The 12,889-nt window shown below is 42.4% G+C and overlaps 1 protein-coding gene across 4 annotated transcripts in view; it reads left to right on the top strand.

Moving 5' to 3' along the window:
- Positions 1–12,889, top strand: part of LOC102237794 (tyrosine-protein kinase Fyn) — a 74,083-nt gene that overhangs the window by 52,517 nt on the left and 8,677 nt on the right. For 3 of the 4 annotated variants that reach the window (XM_023347650.1, XM_005806021.3, XM_023347651.1), the window contains 5 exons: positions 2,874–2,970; positions 8,066–8,164; positions 8,402–8,505; positions 8,583–8,732; positions 12,530–12,694. In XM_023347650.1, coding sequence (XP_023203418.1) covers positions 2,874–2,970; positions 8,066–8,164; positions 8,402–8,505; positions 8,583–8,732; positions 12,530–12,694 — 615 coding nt within the window. The remainder of the gene's footprint in view (positions 1–2,873; positions 2,971–8,065; positions 8,165–8,401; positions 8,506–8,582; positions 8,733–12,529; positions 12,695–12,889) is intronic. The other variant, XM_023347652.1, reaches the window with a different exon arrangement.

Genomic DNA, 12,889 nt, shown 5'->3' with positions numbered 1-12,889 from the left:
AGAGAGTCATGAAACATGAAGAGCAGGTTTCCTGGAAAAAGAGGAAGTAAGTTTCCAGCCTGCAGATTTATAAAAATAGTTGAGACTATTCCTTATTTCAAAGCATGAAAGTTTTAAATAATGAAATCTAAACATTTTTGAGTAATTTGATAAAATTCTAATTAAAATACTTATATTAATATTGATTTACTTGTAAGAATACTTGCATTTACACTTAGATTTGTGGGCACACTTACAAGTAAAACGAGTAACTGTAAGTCATCAGGAACTTTAGATAGCGCTTTTGGTAGTGAAGACAGATCTGTGAGATAAAAAGCATGCTTCAAAATTTAGATCTGTGGTAGGAACCAATTCCACAGTTTTTTTTACAGTGCTCTATACAATGAAACACCTTTTTGAATTCTGACATGCGCTCAGAAAACATTACATTTGGGTCAGCAGGTGAAATAATCCAATTAGTCTCATGTTTACACACATGAATAAATGACCCTACATCATTCCACTCCAAATTTTGCAATTTTGCCAAAGGAATGTGTGGGTAAGAGTTAGGAACACAAAAAACTCTCTGCTCAGCTGAGAGAGAGAGAGAGAGACAACCAAGCCCGCTGTGTGTGTGTGTGTGTGTGTTCCAAAACAAAGCAGATGTTGACAGTTTCTCAGAAGGAGCTCGGAACCATCGCTTCTCACAATCACAATCCGCTCCCAATGAAACATTTGAAATGCAGCTTAATTCATCGTGTTGTTTTCACTTCTGCAAGAAGTTTTTGTGAAAGAGATGAATTTGGAAGCTTCCATTCAAGAGCAGACGAGTCAAATTGCACAGCTGTGTGAGTCCAATCAGAATGTGATGCAACTTTTACACCCTCGAGTGTTGAGACAAGATCAATCCCTAAGCGGCACATCAGATCTCGTCCAATAAGATTTAATGGGCATATCTGTCAACAAAAATGAATGTTTGAAAGAGAATCCTTGAGAAGTTTTACATGCAATAGGAGTAGTAATTCTCTCCTTTACTACATGACCTGAGGCAGACGCTGAATAGACATAGTTCCCACTAAGTTTTGGTGGAATATTGCATTCTTTTTTTCCTCATAATTGAAGATGTTGCTCCAGAGTCAACCATAAAGGACACGTTTTTCCCTGAAATAGTCAAAGGCCTTGTATGCTTGTATGAAAATCATGGATTATTCTTGGTTTCTTTTCAGAAAACATCTGTAATAACTCACATTAAGATTATAATAAGAGTAACTAATAAGTTATGGTTGTCATAAAATTATAAATGAATGCTAAATCAGAGAAGCTAAAGAAGTTATAAATGTGATTTCGACATTGAACTTGAGATGGTGGAAAAGGTGTAACTGCAATTAAAGATCACTGATATGTTGGAGGTAGATGGTAGGTGGAAGGTTAGGGGAAGAAGGGGAACTAACAGGAGAGCAGAAATGACCAACGCCTTATTTGGAAGCAGATTGTTGGACAACTTAAACATTTCAGAGAAAAGGTTGTGCAAGCAATTCACGTAGGAGGAACGTTGAGCAACCCTGAGACATTAGCACAGACATCAGGACAGAATGTCTTTAAGACAGTGATGGATATGAGTTCATCTGTCTAAGCAGACAGCCAATGAAATAAACACAGCATCAGTGCTAGCCAATGCAAACGCACCAAAAGGTGGATAAATCCTAAAAAAGGTGGGTGCAAAAGAGGAACTTTTGGTTGGATCCTCCAGGCAGCTTCGAGCCAAGATCGAGATGGACAAAGAACTCTGCAGCTGAAGAAGAGCCGGGGCCACAGAGCCGAAGACTGTCCTGCGTATGGGGACCAACCGGTCAGGCCCACAACATGTTTTCTTCAAATCACACTTCTCTCATCAGCTGCAATCAGACCCCAAAGACAAAGAAGAAGAAGTGGCCTGCCTTCGTCGATCAACTTCCTCCTCCTGCTACCTCACCTTCTTCATCATCAAGCCAGGTCTGGGGTTCAAAACGTCAAACTCCGTCCGTCTCTCTCAAAGGTTCCCTTTTTAGTTCTCAGTGTCAGCATTAGGGAAAGATAGACTAGATGATTGATTTTACTTATTTGATTATTTCTGCTACTGAATTAAGCTGTACTGACCCTTGCAAAAATGCCTTACTAATAAAATATTTAGCATAAAGAAAATCTAAAAGATGTTGTGGACATTCAGTTAATGAGTCACCTTAAGGTTCTTTGATGGTTGTAAAATAGCTGTGATGTTTGATTCTGGAGAGGAAAAAGTGGAAAATGTTTTAAAGGTTGTTGGTAGCCCAAATGTAAAACATCATCCTTGGGACTCGCTGAGTCACTAAAACCTACCTGGTTCAATAACAAATGCACGTTGTAAAATAGAGAAGGAGCGACCGTTAACAGGTGTGCTCTGTGAAACTAGTTGGCTGCAGGCTGATCAGTCTGGCTAATTCACAGGGGGAAGAAGATGGGACACCTGGATGGAGGCCGTCAGGAACCTGAGAATCTGAGAGGCTATAATATTTCTTGCGTCATGTATTTCTCTGCCTGCCATTCAGCCAACCTGATGTGATGTCATAGGTGGAAATTTTGTGATGATAGAAAAAAAAACAACAGAAAATGCAGGTTAATCACAACTGATACACTCCTCCCATCAGTCATACATAGTGTTATATTTGTTTCATTTGCTGACATAGCACGGCTCTTCTCCCTGCTAACCAGAATGATTTGCCGGAACATTCACCATGACTGCCTTCCTGTTGGTCCAGAGCAGATACGCTGCTGTTTGCTCAGTGTCCTGGAGCTCATTTCACTTCTTCAGCTTCATTTTCTCTTGCTAATCTTCCAAGAGCTGACTCTGTGTTTTTCTCTGCTTTCCCCCGCTGCAGGAGTCACTCTCTTTGTGGCACTTTACGACTACGAGGCGCGGACAGAGGATGACCTGAGCTTCAGGAAAGGAGAAAGGTTCCAAATCCTCAACAGCACGTAAGTCCCGGCAGCTGCTTATCATGGCGTCCGCATGCAGGCGGGATGCAAATACGACCCCTTATCTCTTAGCTGAAGGAGTTAGTGGAGGCGGCTGGGAGGAGAGCGGGCGTGCTCCCCGACTGAGCTGGGGTCAAAGCGGCGGCTTGCACCAGGCAGGCCGAGGTTTTCCTTTCATGATCTGGGACAGGACAGAGCCCAGAATAAGCCTGCCGCTGTTTGTGGAGCTGGAAAACCATAAATGTCATGTTTAACTATAACACCAGCCTAGGACGAGAGGCCCCACAAGGAAAACACTGTTGTTGTGTTTCACTGCCATATGTCAGGCAGAGAGACGTGTATGGAAACCCCTAGAGGCCATAAATGAGCAAATGTAGAGTCATAGGGATGATAAATGTCAATTAAAAACTGCACATCTGTACAAGCCTCAGTGAGAACATGTTTGTACATTCTTAACTCTTTGGTGCAGATGCAGGTAGAGAATCGATCTATTAACTACCGACACGAAAAAGACACCAGCAAAACTGTCACTAACTCTAAATACTCTAAATAGTTTGTATGTATGTTTATGTCTCTGAGTCGGGACAGAAGCCCATGTTTGACCGGTTCTGCTCCCACATTTTCAACATTGATTTGTGGGTTTATATCCTAAAGAACAGATTTTAAAATTCTTTTGTTAGTTTATAAATCACTGAACGGCTTAAGCACAACAATACATCACAGATCTGCTGCTGTTGTCGTAGCAACCTTCCAGACTGTTGCTGAAATAGGCAAATAAACTGGACTTAATGAAAAAGTATATAAAAACTTGAGATATCTCATAAGATATTAATATACATGGGCAAACCTAACTAAAGCCTTTTTATTGCAGCAGAAAAACCTTCAGTATTTAAGATGCTGCATGAACTGACTACCAAATACATTATTATGAGAAAATGCAAAAAAAAAAAAAAAAAATTCCCATCTCCCATAGACATTCAAAGGATTCTAAATGGCCTTTTGTTGTTAAACCTGGTGGTTTTGTAGCATTTGGAACAAAGTGGAGCTTATTCAGTTTGGTTCAAATCGCCAGGGTATTTTCAGGTTTACGCATGTAAAAACAAAAAAAAGACTTAAATCTAAAACAGTACTGGCTCCGGCTTCACTGAATCCACTGGCGATTTTCATGAGGCTAAACTGACAGCCTGCACACCCTTTATGACAACGTGGAGTAAACAAAGTTTATTCTGGGCCTGCAGAGGGTGGAGCAGAGGAGAGTGCTGCAGGCTTCCATCTGAACGCCAGCAGGAAGTGCCCAGTTACACCCACAGGGATGTTGGCTCGTCTTCCTTCCAGTCGGCAGAAGTGCAGACCTTGCGTGTGTGTGTGTGTGTGTGTGTGTGTGTGTGTGTGTGTGTGTGTGTGTGTGTGTGTGTGTGTGTGTGTGTGTGTGTGTGTGTGTGTGTGTGTGTGTGTGTGTGTTTCAGAGTGGATGCACCATCATCCCCCATGCTGTTCCAGTCCAGGGATGCTTTTCACTCCAGCAGGCTGAGTCGGAGCGCGTGTCTCTCTGTCTGCGCAGCACTCTGCAGCAGTGCAGTGACATTTGAGGAGGCAGGGGGGAAGTTTCAGGGGCAGCGTTGTCACCCTGCTCTCCTTTCTGTTCCGCTGTACCCTGAGAACGCTGAGGTGCCGTCTAACCTCTGCTGCAGTTGCTGTAAAAAAAAACACAAAAAAAACGCCGCGTCTATATCAAGTTTATCGTAGTTAGCTAAAACGAACGAAATAATGAAAACTGAAAATTGAGATCACTTTTTTGTTAGCTGAAATAAATAAATAAATAATGTTAATTGATGGGAAAAAACAGTAAGTTTTTGGAACTATGTCTTGCTGTAATGAAACTAACAGAAAACATACTGAAATAATACATAGTATATGCTCAGTTTTTTTGTGTTTATGAATCTATTTATTTCCCCCACACACATAAACAGTTCACTTCAAATTATGGCTGTAATGTAGGCATATCGTATCGTTTAGCATTTATCGTGATAAATTTCTTAGAATCATAAGAATTAAGATTTATCGTCACTATAAGTTCCAGTTGAATTGAAGATATGATTCAATGCAGTTTAGTGATACAAATGACATTTCTTTATGTGACTGGTGTCCTGCAGAAGTGCATTACAAATGTTCTTGTTTTTCAAGAGGAGCATTTGTGCTGTGATTGCTGTGTTAGTGATACAGTTACCTAAAAGAGAACTAATGAGTAGTTCTTACTGTCACTTTTATTGTTATCACAATAATACCACAAAACATTGTGATAAAACTTTAAACTTCATATCTGCCACCCCTCCTGTGATGTGACAATATTCTAGGGACTGAATACTTTTGCTAATATTTCTGCTGTGTTTATCTCCTGAGCTGGTGCACACTGAATACTAAATGTGAGTCCATCAGCCTGCTGTAGACTTCACACTTTCCTTCTGACCGCCTCGCCACCTCAGCCTTTAGCTCTGCAAGGTCACCACACCCAGTTAGCATCCTGTCCCAGCTCAGCTGCCGTCTTTCACATTCCTACACGCCTCAGTCCCAGCTGCCCCCCGTATACACACTGCTCCCCCCAGCCAACCTCAGCCGAGACAGGAAAACTTGCTCTTCCTCCTCCTCTCTGTCATTCCTCATCCTCCTCTTCCTCAGCAGGAGCCAGACAGAGTTGCATCTTTTGCTCCCTCTCCCCTCCACCCACTCTCTGCCCAAATGCCGGGCTTCGTCGAGCTGCCCTCCACTGCCACCTGCTGGACAGCTGTGGGAAAACAGCAACCAAAAAAAAAAGAAAAAAAGTTAGAACTCCTCTGCTCCAGGCTGTGAGAGCTGGTAGGAAGGGACCACCCTTGTGTGAGGAAGTGAGGCAGAGCCTCAGACGTGTTGATGTTTGGTTTTGCTGCGTGCTGACATCCTTTAGGAAGCAGACCTGCGTCCCTGGAGAGGTTGAGGCGTTTGCTGCGTTCGGCTCTCAGCCTGCCTGTTGAAGCAAAAACATCTGAGCTGTTTGCTGCTCAGCCGGAGCTGCTCTGGTCTGACTGGCTGCTGTGGACAAACACAGCGGTGCTGTGATGGCCTGTCCCAGTCTGCAGCCCTGAGGTCTGCAGAGGCTCTGGGTCCATCAGAGGCAGCAGGAGGCTGCTGGTTCACTGCTGTTGTTGTTTTCTGTTTGTGGTGCTGCAGAGATGGTTGAAGGGGAAAGAGCTCTACTCTGCTCCACCTGCTCAGGTCGCCCCACGTCCTGCACTGTCTGGAGAGCAATCAGAGTTTAAGTGTTTCTGCAGTTTAGACCAGTTTGGGAAAAGTAGAGAAAACTCTTTCATATCCCATCATCTAACTGGATCCATTTGTCTTTTCTTTTTTGCCGCTATCCAACTTCCCTCTAGCTTACCTTCCTCCCTCACTCTCTGATGTTCTTCCTTCTTTTCTCCTCTTCATTTTTCTTTGTATCCTTCTGTCTTTTATTCCTTGATTCCTTCTGTTAATGTTTATCCCGTCTTTTTTTAACCATTATTTCTTTCCTCGTCTCCTTCATTTCTTTCTCCCATTGTTTCCTACTTACTTTTATTCTTTGAGGTCTTTGAGGTCTTCCTTACTTCCATTCATCTTTATGCACTCCATCACCATGAAACAACTCATGCAGTAGTCCATACAACAACAAAACCGAAAAGTGTCCCTGAAATAAAACCTTCTATGATCTGACTGTTAGAGGGTAAAGTCAAAGTTTCCCCGGTTTGTCCCGATCGAGTCTGTCATCATCTCTCACACCACGGATCAAACATGAGGACGAACCCACTGAATCCGCGTACAGTTACAGAGAATATATGAAAAATAATATATAGGAGTGGAGAAAGACAAAGGAACATGATGAGACAGACATATGATGACAGAAAAGAAACTGAGGAATGGAGATTGATTAACACAAAGTGATCAGCAGCAACAGAAAACTGAAAACAGAAAGGCCTGAACCAAAACACGTAGATGAAAGAAGTAATAATAATAAAATATAGTAAGACCCTGATGACGATAATGAACACAAAACTGAACGGCATACGGAAAAACCTTAATGTTAATAATGATCGAAAAGGAAACACAAAAACAAAACACAAACAGTCCTGGATAATTTCATATCCAGTGTAAATATCTCTGTTAGAATGGATGTGTGACTGACATCTGGAATGTTGAGTTTGGAGTTACTACTGAGAAGTGAAGGTGGTTTGTGCACTTTGCTAGGTTCTGGAGAAGAGCCAGCAGTTCTCACTGAGCTCATTACTGTCTGCACAGGAACACATGTGACCCACTGGGTCACATGTGACCCATCAGGTGGACATTATTCCAGAGACAAGTGAAGCAGCTTATTGTTTAGCTGCTCTGGATGAAGCAAACCCTGTTAATGCTTCTTTTAGAGCCTGACCTGAGATGGAGACAGAGATGCACATTATTCAAATGTGTTTTCCTCCTTTAGAACTGGAGGAAGTTCTGAGCAACATGATTGGCGTGAAGACCTTTCTGACAGAGACGTGCAGCACAAGGAAGCAGTGTTTTAAAATCTGAGAAAGAGACACTAAAACCCGGCCGTGTTGTTCTGGAAAGATGTTCCTCCATCAGCTGAGACTCCTTCCTGCTTTTACCCTGTTGGTGCAACATCCTGAGAGAGTGTCTGAGCGTCAGTCAGCCGCCTTTACATGGTGTTTTATTTTTATCATCCAGCCCCGTATCTTCTGCTAAAACATCTATCAATGTAATAACTTAGGCAGATTTCAGACGACAATTGCATCTTTGTTTTGTTTTAAGCCGAAAGAGCTTCAAGATAAACAGCACCATGTTTTTTACTTGGAGTTCTCCAGTATAGACTGAAGACTAACTATTAGGAAATAGGAGGAAGTAGGACTTTAAGAACAATACAGGAGAAGGACTGAGAGGATGGAATGTAACAATATAATCATTTCTGACAGAAGTTTGTAAGAAAGTCATGCTAGGTCATATGGAAATCTGACTTATACACATGTTGAATCTTTGTTGCTTCATTTTGCATTCCAAACCGACCAATGACAATGATGTCTGTGTTTTTCAGTGAGGGGGACTGGTGGGACGCGCGCTCGCTGACCACCGGGGGCAGCGGTTACATCCCCAGTAACTACGTGGCTCCAGTAGACTCCATCCAAGCTGAAGAGTAAGTTCTGGTCTTTAATGGTTTTAATGGGAGGCTGTAATAGAATGGAGGAATGTGACTGGTTTGAATCAGTTAGGGTAGCCTGCACTGTGAGGCCACTCAGAGAGGTGTTAGATTAGGCTCCACCCACCTTATCAATCAGTGAATCAGAGTTTATTAGTCTAGAATTTTATACAATTAAAGGAATGAATTAAGGAAAAGTTATCCAGACCGTTTGAGCTGACTGTTTTCTTGCAGCTGGTACTTTGGTAAACTGGGCCGCAAGGATGCAGAGAGACAGCTGCTGTCCACCAGCAATCCTCGGGGCACCTATCTGATCCGAGAGAGCGAAACCACTAAGGGTAAAGCGAGCACACACACACACACGCCCACACACACACTGAGCCTTTCCTCCCTCCTAACTCCCACTGTCCTCCAGGGGCCTTCTCCCTGTCCATACGGGACTGGGATGATGAGAAAGGAGATCACGTCAAGCACTATAAGATTCGTAAGCTGGACAGCGGAGGATATTACATCACCACCAGGGCTCAGTTTGACACGCTGCAGCAGCTGGTTCAGCACTACTCAGGTAAAACGAAGAGCATTTCTTCCATGTTTACAGTTTATTAGGAAACTGTTCAGTGTACAGTAAATGTTTGATGTATTCAGCGCAGTATGACACATTAAGAACTGGGGATTAAAACTTTCTCTACTCGGGTTTTTAGTAATAGAACCAGTAATTGTTCCACTGGTTATTTTCAACCACTGAATAAATAAACTCAGTAACACTTTATTTGACAGAGTGACCTGACACTGTCATGAACATGAAGGAGTATTTATGAATGTCTGACTGTTGTCATGAAGTGTCATTCGGTAAATAGTGACACTTTTAATGCAAAGTTGGCACTTTTAATGGACTTTCAATGCAACTTTTAGAGCAACTTTGCATTAAAAGTTGTTTTTTTACTATTTGCAGTACTTCCCCCCCTTTTTCCTTTCTCCTGTGATTCCAGCATCATCAAAACTGTCGATTGAAGTTTTTTACTTCTATTTTATCTTGTTGCAGCATATTTTTTTGTGCTTGCAGCGTTTTTCTGTTGCATCTGTTTTTTGTGTTTTCGTGTTCTGGAGTTGGCACCATACATGTGTCTGCAGCTCGTTTGGACCTGTCAGCCACCGTAAAGTAACCCAGATTATTGCTGTTAATTTTTGACTGTAACTTTACAAACGGCTCCACGTCAGCTTCTTCTTCTTCTTTGACAATATTCACTGTGGTAGACTATAAAGGTTCTCCTGCTCCATCGCTGTGAGCTGCTCAGAGATGGAGTATTAGACCTTCACTGCTTTAGTCTTCATTCATCCTTTTCACTCTGTTCTGTTCCTATATGTCCATCCAGCTGGAGTCACTGATGTGACTGTTTGTCTTAAGCTGGTTACTGTCTCTCATCCCCACCCACTGGCTCCCCCTCATGGGGAAAAGGGAGATTCTTTCTGACTCGCTCTAGTTGGCACGTTGGCTCATCGACCCGTACGGTCAACCCCATTGATTCTCTAACCATCCTTCTGCATCTTATCGACTTTAGGTGACCCCTGGATCCACATCAGACGAAGTTATGACCTTGACTCTTTTCAGGGCTTCTGCTTGTTTGGCATCTTGCTGTTAATTGGCTTTTCTTCTGTGACAGTCACATACAGACACCGTTCTTTAAACCTTTCAGAAGCAACAACATACTTGTTGTTTGGCCTATGTAGTAAAACTGAAAGTAAATAAAACCAAATGCTCAAAATACTCAGGTTTAAAACTATCAAGCTTGGCATGTTTCAAACATTTCCTGTGATTTAGGATCAGAACTGTACCTGCAGCAGATCTGTTGGAACAACGGTTTATTTTTGGTGTTCAGCAGATGTTTTTAATGTAGGACTGTGGGTAGGCCCGTCTTTCTGCCAATCCACATCAAACCAGGTCCATTTATCAATATGTATTAATCCTGGTAGTTAAGGAAATGCCTTCAGTTGAGATGCCTTTAAAAACTGAAGTAGCTTTTACATTTTTCACCAATTGACATCAGCTTCAAATCAGATGCCAGCTTCAGCATCATCAGCCACCTGTATAGAGAGTTGTATTTTTCTTTTTGTTTGTTTTTCTTTTTTGTCTTTTTTTTTTAAAGTTCTGATACTGTCCACTGGACATGTAGATAAGTAACAAACATTCGCTGTGGGTTCAGCTGACCCCACCAGCTGTGCCGCCCTGGACAGAGAGCCCCATCCCCCATAGTAAAGGCAGTTCTGCATGGCAGTGATGTCCTGGGACTAAGTTTATGTCCTTCTAAATGTTTCAGGATTAATAAACACGACGGATCATTTGCAGTATTTAGTTTTTTATTTCCAGCTCCACTCAGACTCTGATCAAAATGACTTGAAGCAATCAGCTTGGATTTTTTAATTTGTTTTCTTTCATTACCTTTAAAATTCCATGATTCTTTTGGACTTTTTCCTACCTAAAGATCGTTTTGAGTGACTCTTGTTTTTTCAGAGCAGTTATCAGAGTTCAGAGCTAATCTCAGATTGATCTCTCCCTGGGCTCTGCTTTCACTCTCGCTGCGTAGCAACCCGCCTCTCATTGACGGGTTTTATGAGTGGAGTGAACGCAGCGGCGTGTCGATGTATCGATCACTGCGTGGAGCTGAGGTGGCCCAGATGGGCTCTGATGGTCCGGTCCGCAGCATTAATCCTCCCACAGGAGACATCCAGCCCTTTATCTTGTCTTTACTGCTGTGTGCAAACACCTGAGGGCCTTATTATGGGCGGGGGGCTGATGGGGGGGGCGTCCTCTACATATCAGCATGAAGGGACCGGCGGAAACTCTGCTCCAATCCACTGCTTTAATCAATGCTGAGCAAACAGCAGAGCTCTGTGGTGTTTTGGTTCCATGATCCGGGGCAGCGTGGTGTCGTCAGCTGATGTGAGGTCAGTGGGATGGAAACAAACATGAAGCTAATGCTTCATGTTTGACCCAAACCAGGACGCAATGTTCCACTGGCACAAAGAGCAGGAAATACCATAAAATGCATATGAGGCTGAGAGCCGATATGAGAGAGGAAAACGCCACAGGAGCAGAATGTTTAAAGTTTTAAACGTCTAAAAATGTCAGATCAAATGTATTTTCAGGGTTTAAATTAAATGATTAAACAATCCTGAGTTAATTTTAAAAAAATCATGTTTGATACATTCAGCATTTTGTATAACAACCGAAGGTATCATAGTTACTAGGCCTGTCACAATAAACAATAAATCAACTAATCGCATAATAAATAGGAAAAAATTACTAAAATTAAATTGCAAGCTCAATAATTTCTGTTGGCATAATTTAACGTTTTTCTCTTTTTACTAAAAACTGGATGATAAAAGTCTTCAGTCTGGTGCTTTGGTCTCAACCAGACCCTTTTTTAGGACAATTTTGTTTACAGGCACTTTATAATTCATTTTATAAAGTGTCTGTTTTTATTAGTTAGTTCTGTTGTTTTTTTGTTTATTTATTTTGGATAAATAAATGAAATAAATAAACAGTGGGACATATTTAACAATTCCAGTGTTAAATGCTAGATGCTCATTACAATTGAAAGTTTATTGATCTTCGACAATGTGCCATATTATGCCATAACCAGTAAATAACTTGAAAATGCTCTGAAAACAACAATATTATCATTTATTGCAATAATTTCTGGGATAATTTATCATCCAGCAAAGTTTGTTATCCTGACAGGCCTAATTGTTACTTGATTGTGATATAAAATGGAAAATACATAATAATAATAATTTAGGGTGTCTTAGTTTATGTAGTGAAGTGAAGCCACGACATAACTCTAACTCTAAAAGCCTCATGAAAACGCCCTAGTCAAAGTCTGGAGTTAGACCCAATAAGAACTGTTCTGTACAGCAGGTTATTTAAACCAGTCCAGTGTAAGGCTCTGGTTGTTGGGTAATGCTTGGTGGCTGGGTTTGTTGGGCCGTTACGTTTTCACATAGAATCAGGTTGGTTTGGAAAGATTTCCTTCCTGAAATCTCCTTTTTGTGGTTCCTCAGATCATTTGTATCTGGTCTCAATACCAGTTTGGTGATCTGAACTGATCCACAGCTTCTGCTCCTGTTGAATTGTGAAATAAATTCTTCTTGGTTCATCTTTGTCCTGTTTGTTTCTCTGATCTGGATATTTTTTCCCAGGTTCCTTCAACAGAAACCTTTTTATCTCCGTCCTGCTGCGTGTTTTTCCCCCCCCTCTGCCTCCATGTCTTCTGTATCCTCTGTCCTCTCCGCCCGGCCAGACTCTTTGCTAACTCTCTGCACATGTCTCCCTCTGCTCGTCTTTGCTGCTGCGTGGCGCTGCAGACCGTGCTGCGGGCCTCTGCTGTCGCTTGGTGGTTCCCTGCCACAAGGGGATGCCCCGCCTCGCCGACCTGTCGGTGAAAACCAAAGATGTGTGGGAGATCCCACGGGAGTCGCTGCAGCTCATCAAGCGCCTGGGGAACGGGCAGTTTGGGGAGGTCTGGATGGGTACGGACCCAGCCGTCTCCGGAGGTCACACCGGGGGGGCGTGGGGACGGGAGCAGAGACTCCAGACACACCTTGAAATCCAAACAGGAGAATCATGAATAATGTGGAAGCTGAGAGAATCATAAAGCAAAGACTCTAAATCACAAAAACACAGAGTGTGTCAGGAGACTCTGCTTCCCCCACCAACATGGCCTC

The sequence above is a fragment of the Xiphophorus maculatus genome, chromosome 15 (assembly GCF_002775205.1).
Source record: "Xiphophorus maculatus strain JP 163 A chromosome 15, X_maculatus-5.0-male, whole genome shotgun sequence".
Taxonomy (NCBI): Eukaryota; Metazoa; Chordata; class Actinopteri; order Cyprinodontiformes; family Poeciliidae; genus Xiphophorus; species Xiphophorus maculatus.
The sequence above is the reverse complement of the archived record's forward strand: the minus strand, read 5'-3'. Positions and strand labels throughout refer to the sequence as shown.